Source organism: Mustela nigripes, chromosome 3, assembly GCF_022355385.1.
Source record: "Mustela nigripes isolate SB6536 chromosome 3, MUSNIG.SB6536, whole genome shotgun sequence".
NCBI classification, from domain to species: Eukaryota; Metazoa; Chordata; class Mammalia; order Carnivora; family Mustelidae; genus Mustela; species Mustela nigripes.
In genome coordinates this window covers 124239568-124256480 of record NC_081559.1, presented here as the reverse complement: position 1 = coordinate 124256480, position 16913 = coordinate 124239568, and the positions used below count along the sequence as shown (strand labels likewise).

The 16913-nt window shown below is 39.7% G+C and overlaps 1 protein-coding gene across 2 annotated transcripts in view; it reads left to right on the top strand.

Moving 5' to 3' along the window:
• Positions 1-260: 260 nt before the first annotated feature.
• Positions 261-16913, top strand: part of BPNT2 (3'(2'), 5'-bisphosphate nucleotidase 2) — a 31774-nt gene continuing 15121 nt past the window's right edge. The window contains exon 1 of one of the 2 annotated variants that reach the window (XM_059394601.1): positions 261-936. In XM_059394601.1, coding sequence (XP_059250584.1) covers positions 547-936 — 390 coding nt within the window. In that variant the 5' untranslated portion in view covers positions 261-546. The remainder of the gene's footprint in view (positions 937-16913) is intronic. The other variant, XM_059394600.1, reaches the window with a different exon arrangement.

Here is a 16913-nt window from a genome sequence, read left to right as displayed (position 1 = left end):
CATCTTCGTTCGAAGAGAGATTTAATTTGAATTTGCGCAAGGCACTCAGCACCTTCCCTCCATGGAAAATTGTCCCGTCACACGGAAGAGTGATTCGAAAACTCAAACATTGCTCCATCCGGACTAAAGGACAAGGAGCAATTTAGCAGCTCCCTAAACTGGTAGACCGTCGTCCCGCCCCCAGGGTCGCCCCGCCCCGAGGGCGTGGCCTATAGTACCCCCGCCCCGCCCCGCCTCCTCGCGTAACCCGGATACACACCCACGCTCCCCTTTCACCTCGCAGCCGTTGGCTAACGTGGAAGTGAGACCTGCTGCCCGGCTGAGCACCCGGGACCGCGCTGCCCGGGACAGTTGGGCGCGCGGCCCGTCAACGGTGGGCTTCTCGGCGCGGCTCGGCCTTTCCCGGAAGGGAGCGATGGGGCGCGCGCGCGCCGGCGAGCGGACGCCGGTGTAGGAAGCGCGGCGCCAGGCCCGGGAGCGCGGCGGCGGCGGCGGGCGCGGGGAGGCCTGTGAGGGCCGCCGCCCCGAGCGCCGGCCTCCCGCGCCATGGCCCCTATGGGCATCCGCCTGTCCCCGCTGGGGGTGGCCGTGTTCTGCCTGCTGGGGCTCGGCGTACTCTACCATCTGTACTCGGGCTTTCTGGCCGGCCGCTTCAGCCTCTTCGGCCTGGGCGGCGAGCCGGGCGGCGGCGGGGCGGCGGGGCCCGCGGCCGCGGCCGATGGGGGCACGGTGGACCTCCGCGAGATGCTGGCCGTGTCGGTGTTGGCCGCTGTTCGCGGCGGCGACGAGGTGAGGCGCGTCCGCGAGAGCAACGTCCTCCACGAGAAGTCCAAGGGGAAGACGCGCGAAGGCGCCGAGGACAAGATGACCAGCGGGGACGTGCTGTCCAACCGCAAGATGTTCTACCTGCTTAAGACCGCCTTCCCTAACGTGCAGGTGGGTGCCACGAGTGCCGGGCGCGCCGGGAGCGGATGGGCGGCGCCGCCTGCCCAGGTCCGGGAGCCGGGGAGCCGCGGAGCGCGTCCCGGAGCCTTGACTCCTCCGACGGCCCCGGGGCCTGGGGTCCTGACTCTCATTTTGCAGACGTGGAAATTGAGACGCGAAGTGGAGGTGCTCAAGGTCGTACAAACGGTTGGCAGGCGAGATGGGTGAGGTTGCAGGTAGTCTGACTGAGAGGCCTTACCTAACTTCTTGGCCCTCCCGGGGTTTGTGTAAGTGCTTTATACCTGGAAGCTGGAACTCTCAGTTCTGGGTGGGCCTGGATATGAAAAGGCTGTGAAAGTTAACTTCATTCCTCACTGCAGGCCCTTTTCTAAAATGAAGGAGGTTGGACTAGAACCCCCTTGGCCGTGTAGCCCTCCTTGATGTAGTTGTTGAAAGGGTTGTGACTATAGAGTTCATGTTTTTGCCGGACCTACCAGGAGCTAATTGAGGGCTAAAAACCGTGGAAGTCTTGTTGCGGAGCTGTTAATGTGCAGGGCATTTGTTGGGGGTATGCTCATGATATACTTTAGCTGTGGAGTGATCTCTTAATGACTTGTACTCTGGGGGCTCTTTAAAGGGGTGTTTGGAAGTATGTTTCCCAGCAACTTCATTTCAGCTGTCTACCCGGTTATTATCTCCAGATAGAATTGAAGAACCTTTGCATTTTATTTGGATAGATTTCTGGGGGAAGGAATTGACGTTTTCTTAGGTAAATCTAGAATTTTGAATTTTGTTACTAATACTTCTAAAATTCATTTTAGTGGAGCTGCTGTTGAATGAATAAAATTTTAAAAAACATAATTCTGGAGGAAGAACTTAGCATAGCGTAGCAATGCTTTGTAAGTGTATGTCTTAACTCACCTAATAGTAGATTTTGGCTACTGGGAAGAAAAATTTTTTCCAGTGGTATTCTATTAATTAGATAAACAGTGAAATCTAAACCCCAGCTTCTTTGGAAGGCATCTGACCTTTTACTGTTGTTCTTGGAAGAGTTAGGAGAATATTGTCATTGTAGAATTTACTTATCTTGTGTAACCTTTCCTCTGGTCTGTCATATTATTGCTTTGTTTCTCCTTTGTCCTCTTTCTGTCGTTTTTTTCTTTTTTCTTTTTTTTTTTTTTCCTTAAAAATTTTTTTGCAGGGAAAGGAACATTGGCTTCTGGCAGAGCTGCTAGCAGTCAGGTGTATTTGACAGGAGAATTCTGAAACAAAACACCAAAAATTTATTTTTCTTTGCCCTAGCTTACCTTATCATTATAAATCTTTATCAACACAAATACTTACGTTGTGTTTTCATAGATGTAAGATGTGCTTCTAAAATATATTCTTTTTCCAAAACAGGTGTTCTTCTCTTCAGAGTTTGTGGAAGAAACAGGAGTTTCAGAGAAGTTGATGTAGAATAGTTACAACAGTAGAAATGATAACCATTTCTTGACTGTTTTTTAGGCCCCCAGATAGTGGCCACACAGGACTTCATTTGATCGCCACAGCAACTTTTTTATTTTTTATTTTTTTTAAGATTTTACTTATTTATTTGACACAGGGAGAACAAGGGAGAGACAGAGAGCAAGCACAAGCATGGGGAATGGCAGGCCTCCCACAGAGCAGGGAGCCCCAGGTGGAACTCTATCCCAGGATCCTGGGCTGACGGCAACTGCTTAACAGCCACCAAGGTGCCCTCGCCACAGCAACTTTTAAGAAGTAAATTTTATTTATGCCAGTTTACAGATGGGAAATCTGAGGCTCATGACACTGTAGTTTATGTGAACTCTCTAATTCTTCATTTTAGCTAGATCTTTAGGAGGCTACTTAAAACTTATGGTAAATTTCCTGGGAAGACATCAAATTGTGGAATATTAAAAGCAATAATAATAAAATATATGAAGTAGAGTTGAATTTCTTTTTTTAAGGGTAAAGACAAAATTGTCTTAAATACCAAAAACATGGAAGTATGTGCATGTGTGTTCACATGTGAACTCCACCCCACCCCTACCAGACCTTTTGCTTTGGTGAACTTCCACAGGATTCTGCTTTGTTTTCTCACTTTTTAGCAAATGCTATGGGAATAGCTGCCAAGGGTGGTGAGCTGCATTTTATTAAACATAAAAGCTAGGCTTTCAGAATTGCAGATGTTGAAGGCTCTGCCTTTAAGTAAAATAACTTTTTGTTTTCTTGTGACTGAATGTTCACATGTATATTTTTAATGTTGGACTTTTGCTGGGGTAAAGGAGGTTATGTTCATTTATACAGTATCAAAGTAGGGTAGTATCATATTGAGTTGCTTCCTTTTATCACTATGTTGTTAAACTAGAGTCCAAATGCTATCATCTAAGTAGAAACTCGGCTCTGGATTCTTTTCTTTCCTCTCCTGCAGCACCCAGAATACAGTCTTCAATGTCTCGTCGTTTTTGAAGCCTCACCTGGATTTTTTGGATAAGGAATTTAAGTCAAATCCCACTCAGTTTACTTTCGTATGGCAAATTAGCACTGAGAAGCCACAAATACTTTCTTCTTTTACCCTGGTGTCCTGTGCAAATAGGGAGAGGTGTCTTACTTTCTCTCATGATTTTCCTGTCTAGAATCAAGATTCAGTCTTGAATTCTCCTGATGTTTACTTCTCAGAACAAGGTTATACCAGGTGTATATCTGAGTACACTCTAGAGTACTCAGGGGTGTGTTTTTGCCCTTGAGAGACATTTGGCAAAGTCTAGAGATTTTTGTTTGTCACAAATTGGGGTGGAATGCTATTGGCATCTAGTAGGTAGACGGTTAACTGGCCCACAGTGGCCCACAGTGCACGTGACAGCTCTCCATAACAAAGAATGATCTGGCCTAAGTTTTCAGTTGGTGCCCTGGTTGAGAAGCCCTCCTCTGCAGAAGTGTGTTATCATAAGAAAACTCAGGTTTGACCTATGATCCCTGGATTTCCTTTTGTCTTCAGCCTTTCTTACATTAGGGTTCTTGGGAGAGTCCTCAGGGCAGTCTTTCTCCTCTTCTTCTAAACACTCTGGCTGTACTTGATTTTATTTTAAGAAAGTAATAGTAACTGCAGCCATTTGTATGATACTGTCTTTAATTACATCCTTCTGAATAGTGATGAAAATGAAGGCTGACGATAGGTTTGTGGAATGAATTTAGAGCCACAGAACAGACAACTTGGATTTGTAGTTTCAATTTAACACACGGGGAGCTCTAACTGTGTGAGCCTCTATATCTTCAACTTATTTAAAGTTTTTGACTTTGAAAATGATTCATTTTGCTCTTCAGAGTCTTGGGTGTAGGACTTCCTTGACCTCTGGGATGGGAGTTAAACTCTTCTCTCAGCAGGAGTGCTCATTGGAAAAGTCTGAGAAGTGCTAATATCGTGCTAGAACACTTGCCTTGAGGGGTGCCTGAATGGCTCAGTCAGTTAAATGGCTTTCTTCAGCTCAGGTCATGATCCCAGGGTCCTGAGATGGAGCACCACCCTGAGCTCTGTACTCCCTGCTCAGTCGGGAGTCTGCTGCTCTCTCTCCCTCTGTCTGCCACTCCCCCTGCTTGTGTGCATTAGTGCTCTCTCTCTCTGTCCCTCAAATGAATAAATAAATTTCTAAAAATAAATAAATAAATAAAAGGAATCACTTGCCTTGATGTCTTGTCTAGTCACCCACCTATGTGATCCTGGCCAGTCATTTCACTTCTTTGAGCTGCAGTTTTCCTCTTCTATAAATTCCAGATAACTAGTAATTTGACAATTAGTGCAGACATAAGCATTGCGGACAGAAAAAAACCCAAGTTGAAAGGAGCTGGCCCAGTAGAGGTGGTAGTATAGTAAATTCAAGTATGCTGATAGGTCTGAATCCGATGCACATTGGGGGAAATGACTGTGGAAGAAAATAGGAAGGTAACTGGGCTGGATCATGTGCCAAACTCAAAGAAGTTTGAACGTGATCTTTAATTTAATCCGAAAGTACTAAAGAAGACCAGATTTACCTGAGCTTGTTTAAAGCCTACAATACGCTTTGAGCTGTGGGTATTTGGAGGTTCTTGAGACCAGTTGGGGTATGTTAAAATAGGCTGTGCAAGAGATGAGGACCAGAACTCAGGCAGTGGGAACATTACACTCAGCTTGGTTTACTAGCTAACATTTATTTAGTTCTCAGTAGCAAGCACTGAATTAAGCTTTTAAGTTTTTATTCCCATTATTAAGGTACTCTTGTCAACAGCATAGGAAGTCAAGTACTATTGCTTCCATTCTGCAGCTACAGAAATTGAGGCTTGGAAAGGCTAAATAATTTACCAAACTTTAGATAGCTAGAAAATATTTTAGGCCTGTAGAGAGATTCATTTAATGGTCTGAGAATCATCTCAGGTTTAATTCTATATATAAGTCAGTATAGGAGGTATAACTACAGTGTACTTTTAACTAACCCACAGTATTTTGAATGATTAGAAGGCCTCAGAGTTGATGCTTGGAGAATCATTTGGAGGGAGTAAACCAGTTAGGAGATTTTTTTCAAGAGAGACATTCTGCATTTTAAATTGGGGCTGTGTTTGTAGTGAAGATAGAATTGGAAAGAGATGAGAGAATTTCTAAGGATGTTACAGAGTGTATTCTATATCTGGCTTTCACAATTGGTGTTTTGCTGGAGATGAAGAGTGAGGGATGATACGTCCACGGGGGCAGATTACAAGTGCCATCTTAGACTTATGAAGTTAAGAGTTGTCTTTGATATGGCCAAGGGGACATGTTAAGGAGGTATTTGAATATATGGCTCTGAAGAGACATCTGAATTTGAAATACGAATTTGTGAGTCATCGTTGTGATATTAATTGGAACAGTATTGCTTATGGAAAGAATATAGTGTGAAAGGGGAATATCAAAGGCCTAAGGCAAAGATGGAAAATAATCATTTAATAATAATAGCAGCCAGCATTTACTAAATGCTTACTCTTTGTTAAGCACAATGTTAAGCTTGTTTGTTTTACCTATTCTATTCATTAATTCAGCCATAGATCCCAGTAGGAAGATAGATTTATCATCCACTTTAGCAGCTCAGGAAGATTAGGTGACTAGCCTAGATAAGTCACATTCCCAATAAATTGAGGAGCTGGCAATGACAGAACATACTCTTAGTGATGGTTCTGCATGGTGAATGGTCATTGGTGAACTTTTTAAGAGCTTGCTTGGTGGCTTGATGGAAAGGTTGCAGAATTGAAAAAGATGGGATGAGGGAAAATGGAGATAGTAAAAGACAAGACTTTTAAGAAATTGGACTTCTACAGAGCTTGGCTGGGGTCTTATATGAAACTAAGAGAAGTTTCTATGAATTTTTTTGGTGGTGTTTTTAAAATGTGAGAAACTAGAACATGTTTATTTATAGGTATATGTGTGAAAGATGGTGTTGATAGTAAAACGCGTCTAAAAAGGTAGAAGAAGGTACCCATTTAGAAAATAGTTATTGAATGCCTGCTGTGTGATAGGCACAGTGCGAGGTACTATATCTGAGAACTTTTTATGATGTTATGATTTATGGAGAAATTCAGTAGTTGGTACCTCCTTAAGCATTAACCAAAAGCCTCTTCAACCCCAAAGTTACTGAACTTTCATATTAATAGCATTAATTGTGTTTTGAAGTCTTGATTTCCTATTCTTCAGTTCCCTTTTGAGGACTGAGACAGGCAGTACCAATGAGGGAGGGAGAAGACTGAATGGAAATGGTTATGGGGAAGAAACGAAAGTACAATGGCAAAGAATAATGTTGTCAATACAGAAGTATTTATTCAACACCTACTATGCCAGTTTCAGCAGTGGGATGCAGCTACAGTATGAAGGAAATTATGTCCTAGAACTTATAAAACTTAAGGTCTGGTGGGTCAGTATTCTGTATTCAGTATTCATATGGTACACATATGAACAAATAAACTGATTTCAGATACTGATAAGGGTTTTGAAGAAGAAAAATAAGACCATGTTAGAAGAGTGAGTGGGGGCTTCTGCTTCAGCCATGATAGTCAGGGCAGGCCATTGTATGGCTCTGTGGTTTGAACTGAGATCTGAATGATAAGAAGCAGACCATCATGAAGAGATTTGGGAAAAGTGTATATGAACAGAAGAGTACAAGTACAAAGCAAGTACAAAGGCCCTGAGGCCAAGGGACCAGAAAAGACAAGTCTGGAGTGTAGGAAATAAGGATGCAAGTAAAGAAAGGTTACTGAGGCCAAATCATCCATGCCTTACTTTGTAGGTGATGGTGAGGAGTTTGGATTTTATTTCTGTGTAATGAAAAACCATTGGCAAGTTTTAAGCAGGGAGTGACAATACTCTTATTTAGGAAGATGACAAGTTGCTGGGTTGCAAAGGGAAGCTCCGTTAAGGCCATGATTTTGTCCATTTTGTTCATTATTTTATCCTAGTGCCCAAAACAGTTTAGAATATATGGTCATTAGTAGTTGTTGAATGAATGCACGAATCAGTGAATGCGTTGTAGGAGACCAGAGCAACTGAAAGCTATTTGAGAAATCCAAGTGAGAGCTAGATGGTGGTTTAAATTGAGATTTGTTTGGAATACATAATTTCATTTATTTGAAATTGGGAGGACTTAGTGAAATGTGGAGAAGAACTGGGATAGATTTACTGCTTGTGATCTTACCAGCTATGTGTGAGGCTCTTTACAGTGGCGGAAAGTGGATTTATTCAATTTGTAGGTGTGTAATGGTAGTGGCAGGTTACCAGTAGCAGTTGTGCAAAAGCAGATGAGGACATTGTGCTGATGTTCTCCTGCTTCATTTGTTTCTCAGGAAAGATGTTTTCAAATACACTTCTATAATTTGTCAGGTCATACTATATTGAAAATATATGGAGAAGCTGACTTGAACTTTAGGCAAAATTCTTAAATCATAAGGCACAGTAGTTGCTTCCTAGACTTGGCATCGCCATTTTTGTAAACTACAAGGGTTTGTAGTTGGTGAACTACTTTGTTGTTTCTGGGAGTCACATTTGTTGTTTAAGTTTATTCTGTGGTGTTTGTATGGTGTTACTCTTAGATTCATTCATCTGACATAGCCTAGCATTGTAGTATTACTAAGCGTATGGGCTCTAAATCCAAAATACTTTAACTTGATGTCTGCAAGATGGTACAAAAGGACCTGGTCTGGGTTTGTGGAATTGAGACAAAGCATATAATCTTAAGAATGCCCTCCAGGAGGGAACAGAGAGTGTGGAGAAGGCACATCTACAGAAAAGGTCAGAGAAAGCCTCTGAATTCCACATCAGACTCAAGGTGAGACAGCTGTCTCCCAAAGCCAGTCAGGAAAGAGTGGAGGAGATAACTTCCTTCAGAAGTGAAGACAGCAATGCAAAACTTCAAGGAGTACAAAAAAATTAAGGAAATAAAACATTGCCAAAGGAATATAATTTCTTAATAACTGCTCCCCCCAAAATAGAGATCTATAAATTGTCTGTCAAAGAATTCAAAATAATTGTTTTAGGGAAGTTCAGTGAGCTTAAGAAAACACAAACAACTCAAAGAAATCAGGAAAACAATATATGAATGAAAAAGAGATAAAACAGAGAAGTTTAAAAAGCTGCTAGAAATTTAGAGCTGAAGAATACAAGAAATGAAAATGCAGGAATCAGCAGAAGACTTGATCAAGCAGAAGAAGGAATCCACGAACTCAGAAACAGATCCTTTGAGATCATGCAGTCAACAGAGAAAAAAGAAAATAAATAAAACAAGTAAAGAAAACCTGTGTGCATTATGGGGCACCATCAAGTGTAACTATTTACATTTCAGAAGTCCCAGAGAAGGAGAGAGAAAAGGCAGAAAGTTTATTTAAAGGAATGGTGCTGAAAACTTCCCAAATCAGGGGTGATATAGGCATATCTAGCTGTGTGAAACTCAAAAGTTCACAAATTCAACTCAGAGAGAACTTACTGAGATACATTATAATAAAACTGTCAAAACCCAAAGAATTTTGAAAGCAGTAGAAAAAAAACTCATCTGATAGAAGGGAACCCCCATAAAGCTATCAGCAAATGTTTTACCAGAAACCCTATAGGCCAAAAGAGAGCAGGATATATTTGGAGTGCTGAAAGAAAAACAAAAACAAAAAAACCTGCCAACTGAGAATACTTTACCTTGTAACACTCTGTCTTTAGAAATGAAGAAAAGATAAAGACTTTCCCAGGCAAATAAATGCACCACCACTAGATCTGCCTTACAAGAAATGTTAAATGGAGTTCTTCAAGTTGAAATGAAAGGATGCTAAATAGTAATATAAAAAATGAGTATATAATGAAATTCAGAATTTTTGAATGTAATAGTGGTATGTAAATCATTTAATATAAAAGTTAAAAGATGAGTTTTTTTTAAAACTATAGCTACAAAAATTTGTTAACAGATATAGAATATAAAAAGATGTAACATTAAAAACATGTTGTAGAAGGAGTGAAAGAGGGAAGAGTTCATATGCAATCAAAGTTGTTATCAACTTAAATTAGACTGTTATAACTATAAGATATTTTATGTAAGTCTCATGATAACCACAAGACAAAAACCTCTGATAGACAAACAAAGGATACCACCATGGAAAATAATCATATCAGAAAGGAAGACATTTAGAGAGTTCTAAGAAAGGAACAAAGAAGCCACAAAAAGACAGGAAGCAATTAACAGGATGGCATTAGTAAGTCCACATTACTAATTATTTGAAATGTAGATGAACTAAATTCTCCAGTCAAAAACAGACCAGGTGAATGGATTAAAAAAAAAAGAGAGAAAAGACCAAAATGTATGCCACCAATAAGAGAAACACTTCAGCTTTAAAGACACACATAGGATCGAAGTGAAGGGGTAGAAAAAAAATATTCCATGCAAATGGAAACCCAGAGAGAATGGGATAGCTATACTGTTATCAGACAGAATAGACTTTTTTTTTTTTAAAGATTTTATTTATTTATTCGACAGACAGAGATCACAAGTAGGCAGAGAGGCAGGCAGAGAGAGAGGAGGAAGCAGGCTCCCCGCTGAGCAGAGAGCCCGATGTGGGGCTCGATCCCAGGACCCTGAGATCACGACCCGAGCCGAAGGCAGAGGCCTAACCCATTGAGCCACCCAGGCGCCCCCAGAATAGACTTTAAGTAAAAAAACTCTAACAAGGGACAAAGAAGAATTTATGTAATGATAAAAGGGTCAGTTTATCAAGGAGATAAAATAATTGTAAATACATATGCACCCAACATCAGAGCACTGAATATATCGAGCACATATTATAGATCTGGGTACAGAAACAGATAGCAGTGCAATAATAATAGAGACTTCTGTACCTCACTTTCACCAATGGATACATCATCTGGACAGGTCATCAATAAGGAAATAATAAACTTGTACTATTTTCACACTGGTATAGGCACTGTCAGAAATGTATAACCCATTTCATTCAACAGTAGCAGAATACACATTCTTCTCAAGCTCATATGGAGTACTCTCCAGGGTAGATAGCCTGTAAGGCAGAAAACGAGTCCTAACAAATTGAAGATTAAAATGATAATCATAGGTCTTTTTTGAACACGGTGGTGTCAATGACAGGACAAAAGCTGGAAGATACACAGACCTATGAAAATTAAACGGTGTACCTTTGAACAATCAGTGGGTTCAAGAAGAAATCACAAGGGAAATAAAATCTTGAAATTAACTAAAAAGGGGGCACCTGGGTGGCTCAGTTGGTTAAGTGTCCAGCTCTTGATTTTGGCTCACATCATGATCTCAGGGTCGTGAGATTGAGTTCTGCACTCAGCTCAGAGGGTGCTTATGATTCTTTCCCTTTACTACCCTTCTTCTCTTTCTCTCTCTCTAAAAATAAAATTCATAAATGAAAGCATAAACATTATACCTGATACTGCAAATACAAATGATCATGAGAGACGACTATTAACAACGCTAGGCCAACGGATTGGATAATCTAGAAGAAATGGATCAATTCGTAGAAACACGCAACCTACTAGGACTGATTCATGAAGAAATAGAATACCTGAACTGACCTGTAAGGAGATTGAATCATTAGTGAAACTTCCTGGTAAAGAAAATCCCATGAGATGTCTTCACTGGTCTACCAAACAATTAAAGGAAAATTAATACCTGTCCTTTCCAAATTCTAACCCCAAATTGAAGAGGATGGAACACTTCCAAACTCCCCTTTATGAAGCCAACATTACCCTGATACCAAAGCTATGCAGGGTACTATAAGAAAAGAAAATCACAGGCTATTATTTCTCATGCTCATAACATGCAAAAATCCTCAACAAAGTGCTAGCAAAATAATTCAACAGACATTAAAAGAATCAAACATCATGATTAAGTGGGATTTAACCTGGGATGAAGGATGGTTTCCATATATGCAAATTAGTCAATGTGATATACCACCTGAGCAGAATGAAAGATAAAAATATATAAAAATATATATATCTCACTATAAAAATAAAAAGATAAAAAGAACTTGACAAAATTCAACATTTTTTTCATGATAAAAACTCAACAAATTAGGTATAGAAGAAATACACCTCAACATAATAAAGGCGATATATGACAAGCTCACAGCTAACATGAGACCCATTCATGAAAATCTGAAAGCTTTTCTTCTAACATCATTAGGAAGACAAGGATGCGCAAGTACTTTTTAATTCAATATTGGAAGTCCTAGCCAGAGCTAAGTAAGTAAAAGAAATAAAATTCATCCAAATCAGAAAAGAAGAAATAAAATTATCTATGTGCAGATGACATGATTTTACATATAGAAAACTAAAATTCTTAGCAAAATACTATTAGAACTAATAATAATAACTGTAATAATCTTTTTTTAAGATTTTACTGATTTAAAGAGAGAGCACAAGAAGGTGAAGGTCAGAGGGAGAAGCAGGGACTCAATCCCAGGACTCCAGGATCATGACCTGAACTGAACGCAGGTGCCCAACCAACTGAGCCACCCAGGCACCCAAACAAAAACCATTTTATTTCTGTGAATTAAGAACAATGAACTATTTGTGAGAGGAATTAAGAAAACAATTCCATTTACAATAGGATCAAAAACAATAAAATTCTTAAAAATAAATTTAACCAGGGAGGTGAAAGATCTAAAAACTCTGTCATTGGTAAAAATAGTTGAAGAAGACACATAAAAAATGGAAAGGTGTTGCATTTCTTGGATTAGAAAAATTGGTATTGTTAAACTGTCCATGCTGCTCAAAGCAGTCAACACATTTAGTGCAATCCCTATCAAAATTCCAATGTCAGACTATCATATGATCTCCCTGATATGAGGAAGTGGAGATGCAACATGGGGAGTTAAAGGGGTAGGAGAAGAATAAATGAAACAAGATGGGATTGGGAGGGAGACAAACCATAAGTGACTCTTAATCTGAAAAAACAAACTTGAGGGTTGCTGGGGGCAGGGGTTGGGAGAGGGGAGTGAGGTTATGGACATTGGGGAGGGTATGTGCTATGGTGAGTGCTGTGAAGTGTGTAAACCTGGCGATGCACAGACCTATACCCCTGGGGATAAAAATATATTATATGTTTATAAAAAATTAAAAATTTAAAAAAAACAAAAACATAAAAACCCACATTGAGATACCACCTTATACCAGTTAGAATGGCCAAAATTAGCAAGACAGGAAACAGCCTGTGTTGGAGAGATGTGGAGAAAGGGGAACCCTCTTACACTGTTGGTGGGAATGCAAGTTGGTGTAGCCACTTTGGAGAACAGTGTGGAGATTCCTTAAGAAATTAAAAATAGAGCTTCCCTATAACCCTGCAATTGCACTACTGGGTATTTACCCTAAAGATACAGATGTAGTGAAAAGGAGGGCCATCTGTTTATAGCAGCAATGGCCACGGTCACCAAACTGTGAAAAGAACCAAGATGCCCTTCAATGGACGAATGGATAAGGAAGATGTGGTCCATATACACTATGAAGTATTATGCCTCTATCAGAAAGGATGAATACCCAACTTTTGTAGCAACCTGGACGGGACTAGAAGAGATTATGCTGAGTGAAAAAAGTCAAGCAGAGAGAGTCAATTATCATATGGTTTCACTTATTTGTGGAGCATGACAAATAACATGGAGGACATGGGGAGATGGAGAGGAAAAGGGAGATGAGGGAAATTGGAAGGGGAGGTGAACTATGAGAGACTATGGACTCTGAAAAACAACCTGAGAGTTTTGAAGGGGTGGGGAGTGGGAGGTTGGGGGAACCAGGTGGTGGGTATTGGGGAGAGCATGTATTGCATGGAGCACTGGGTGTGGTGCAAAAACAATGAATACTGTTAAGCTGAAAAGAAATAAAGAAAAGAAAAAAAAATTCCAATGTCAGTTTTCAGTGAAATAGAATAAATAACACAAAATTTACATGGAATCACAAAAGAGACAAGTAGCTGAAGCAATTTTTTTTTTTTTAAGATTTTATTTATTTATTTGACAGAGATCACAAGTGGGAGAGATGCAGGCAGAGAGAGACAGAGAGAGGAGGAAGCAGGCTCCCTGCCGAAGCAGAGAGCCTGATGTGGGACTTGATTCCAGGACCCCGGGATCATGAACTGAGCCGAAGGCAGAGGCTTTAACCCACTGAGCCACCCAGGCACCCCTAGCTGAAGCAATTTTAAGCAAGAAAGACAAAGCTGGCAGCATCACATTTCCTGATTTAAAACTATATTACAAAGCTACTTTAATCAAAACAGTATGGTAGTGGCATAAAACATATACTTAGATCAAAGGAAGATAGACATAAATCCACACATACACATTTAACTAGTATTTGACAAGGCATCAAGAACATACCACAGGGAAATGATAGTTTTCTCAATAAAGGTGCTGGGAAAACTGTTTATATCCAAAAGAATAAAACTGGATCCCTATCTTACACCACTCTACAGAAACTAACTCAGAACGCACAAGAGGAGTGCCTGGGTAGCTCAAGTCCTTAAGCTTCTGCCTTTGGCTCAGGTCGCTTAGGCGCCCTGCTTGGCAGGAAGTCTGTTTCTCCCTCTCCCGCTCCCCCTGCTTGTATTCCCTCTTGTTCTCTCTGTCAAATAAATGAAATTAAAAAAAAAATGTTCAAAAGATTTAAATAGACCACCTGAAACTGTAAGCCACACAGAGAGAGTATTGTGTGGTATCAGTAGTATGTGGGATCTAAAAAAAAAATGTTGAGCTTATAGAAAAAGTGATTAGAATGGTGATTGCCAGAGTCTAGGGAATGGAGGGGATGTTGGTCTAAGGGTAAACTTTTAGTTATAAATAAGGTAAGTTCTAAGCATCGGATACATAGTCAGATTGCTATGGTTAATGCTGTATCATGTACTTGGAATTTGCTTCAAGAGTAGATCTTAACCGTTCTTACCACAGAAGAAAAAAATAAGTAATAGATGCATTAATTAATAATTAACTTGATTGTGGTAATCATTTTATAATATATACGTATATCAAATCATCACACTGTATACTTAACGTGTGTGTGAATATATCAAATCATCACACTATACACTTCACATACACTGTACACACATGTGTGTGTGAATATATATATACACATATGTATATATGTGTAGCTTTCTCAGTGAAGCTTTGGGGAAAAGTGCCACAGTCTTAATTCTAACATTAAAGTAAGTCTTGATATTTGGTCAGGGAAGTCATCCCACCATGTTAATTCTTTGTTTTTTTTCCTTCCTTCCTTTCACCAAAATGGCTTGCTCTTTTTCCAAGAAGAGATTAAAAAAAAAAAAAAAAAGAAGAAGACAACTTATAGGGATTTTGATTGGAGTTTTCATTAAATTTATAGATTTACTGATGGGAGAATTGACATCCTTACCATTTGTAATTCCTTAATGTTTTTTCATACATCTTAATTTTCTCCATTGTACTTTTGCACATCTTAATAGTAGTTTTAAGTCTGGGTAATTTACTTTTTTGTTAGTTTTAAAAGCTTCCATTTTTATGTTAAGTACTTTTAATATTTTCACTGATATATAAAAAATGCAATTGATTGTTAAATATTGATCTTGTATCTAGAGACTTTGCTACATTCTGTTATTCTGTAGTTTATCTACAGTTTCTTTTGGGTTTTCTCAGTCACCAGTTGCATGTTATGATTTCACTTCTTTCTATCTCTGTACCTCCCTACACAGGCCACCCTCCTTTAACTTTCTGCAGTGGCTAGGATGCTCTGTGCATTGTTGTGTAACAGAGGTTAGGATGGAGGGCAGCTCACTCTATGTCAGGCCTGTATGGTCCTACACCATCCAGTTTCCATTATTGTCAAACCTCATCTTCATTCAGTTCCTTTCTTCTTGGCTTACTCTGCTCTAGCCTTATCTTTTTTTTTTTTTTTTTAAGATATTATTTATGTATTTGAGAGAGAAGGCACAAGCAGGAAGAGAGACAGAGGGATAAGCAGATTCCCTGCTGAGCTGGGAGACCAGCTTGGGGCTAGATCCCAGGGCCTGGAGATTATCTGAGCTGAAGGCAGATACTTAACTGTCTGAGCCACCCAAGTGCCCCTGCTCTAGCCATACTTTACTTCTTGCTTGCTCCTGAATATACCAGGCACACTCCCACCTCAGGGCCTTTGTGTTTTTACTCCATGGGCTGGAAGGTGAGATGCCTGCTAGGCTCACTTCCTCTAAATTGTCATTCTAATACCACCTTTTCCTTAGCTACCCTATCTTTGAAAACAAATAGCAGCTTTATTGCAGCATATTTTGCATATATAATTTGCCCCTGGCATTTGTCCATTTCAGTAGTTTTTTGATTTGCCAAAGTGTACAACTTTTGTCATTGATCAGTTTTAGAACATTTTTATCACCCTAATAATTAACCTGTGCTCATTTACTGTTAATCTCTGTTCCTACCCTTACCCCAGGCAACCGCTGATCTCTTGACTCTGTAGATAGGCCTTTTACAGACATTTCACATAAATGGAATCATCCAGTATGCGATCTCTTGTTTCTTGCTTATTTCACTTAGCATGATGTTTTGGGGGTTCCTCAGCCCTATAGTATGAATTGTACTTCATTTCTTTTTTGGCTGAATAACATTTCATTGTATGGATGAACCACTCTTTGTCTATCCATTCATCAGCTGATGGGCATTAGGTAGTTTCTAATTTTTGGCTAGTTAGTATGAATAAAACCAGGCACCGTATCTTAAAGAATAGCCATTCTTCTACTGCCCTACAACATACTTCTTCCCTGCTACATTTTATGTCTTCTTGTTGTCACTATTCAGCATATCACATTTTACTTATGTATCTTGTTTATTGTTTATCTCCCTCTCTAGAATTTCTACTAAGTTCCGCAAGGGCAGAGATTTTTATCTCAAACTGATCACTTTTATACATCAGGCCCTAGAACTAGCATGTAGTAGGCAGTCAGTAAACATTTGCAGAATCAGTGAAGAAATAAGTGAATGGATGGGTTGGATGCTTACTGTACACCATATTAAAAATATTTTTTGATTTAAGTGGCTTGATGTTTCTGGGATTTTCTGTTTTTGTCCTTTTGGATTACCCAGCTTACCTTTGTTTACATTTTATGATCTAACTAACTTATGATCTATTATTATTTCCATGTTTCTTTTCTCTTTTGATCAAAGGTATATTTTAGATGATTACTTTTCTAGGACATTGTGTCAAACAAGATGGGATTGGGAGGGAGACAAACCATAAGTGACTCTTAATCTCAAAAAACAAACTGAGGGTTAAGGGGGGGTGGGGTTATGGACATTGGGGAGGGTATGTGCTATGGTGAGTGCTGTGAAGTGTGTAAACCTGGCGATGCACAGACCTATACCCCTGGGGATAAAAATATATTATATGTTTATAAAAATTAAAAATTTAAAAAAAACAAAAACATAAAAACCCACATTGAGATACCACCTTATACCAGTTAGAATGG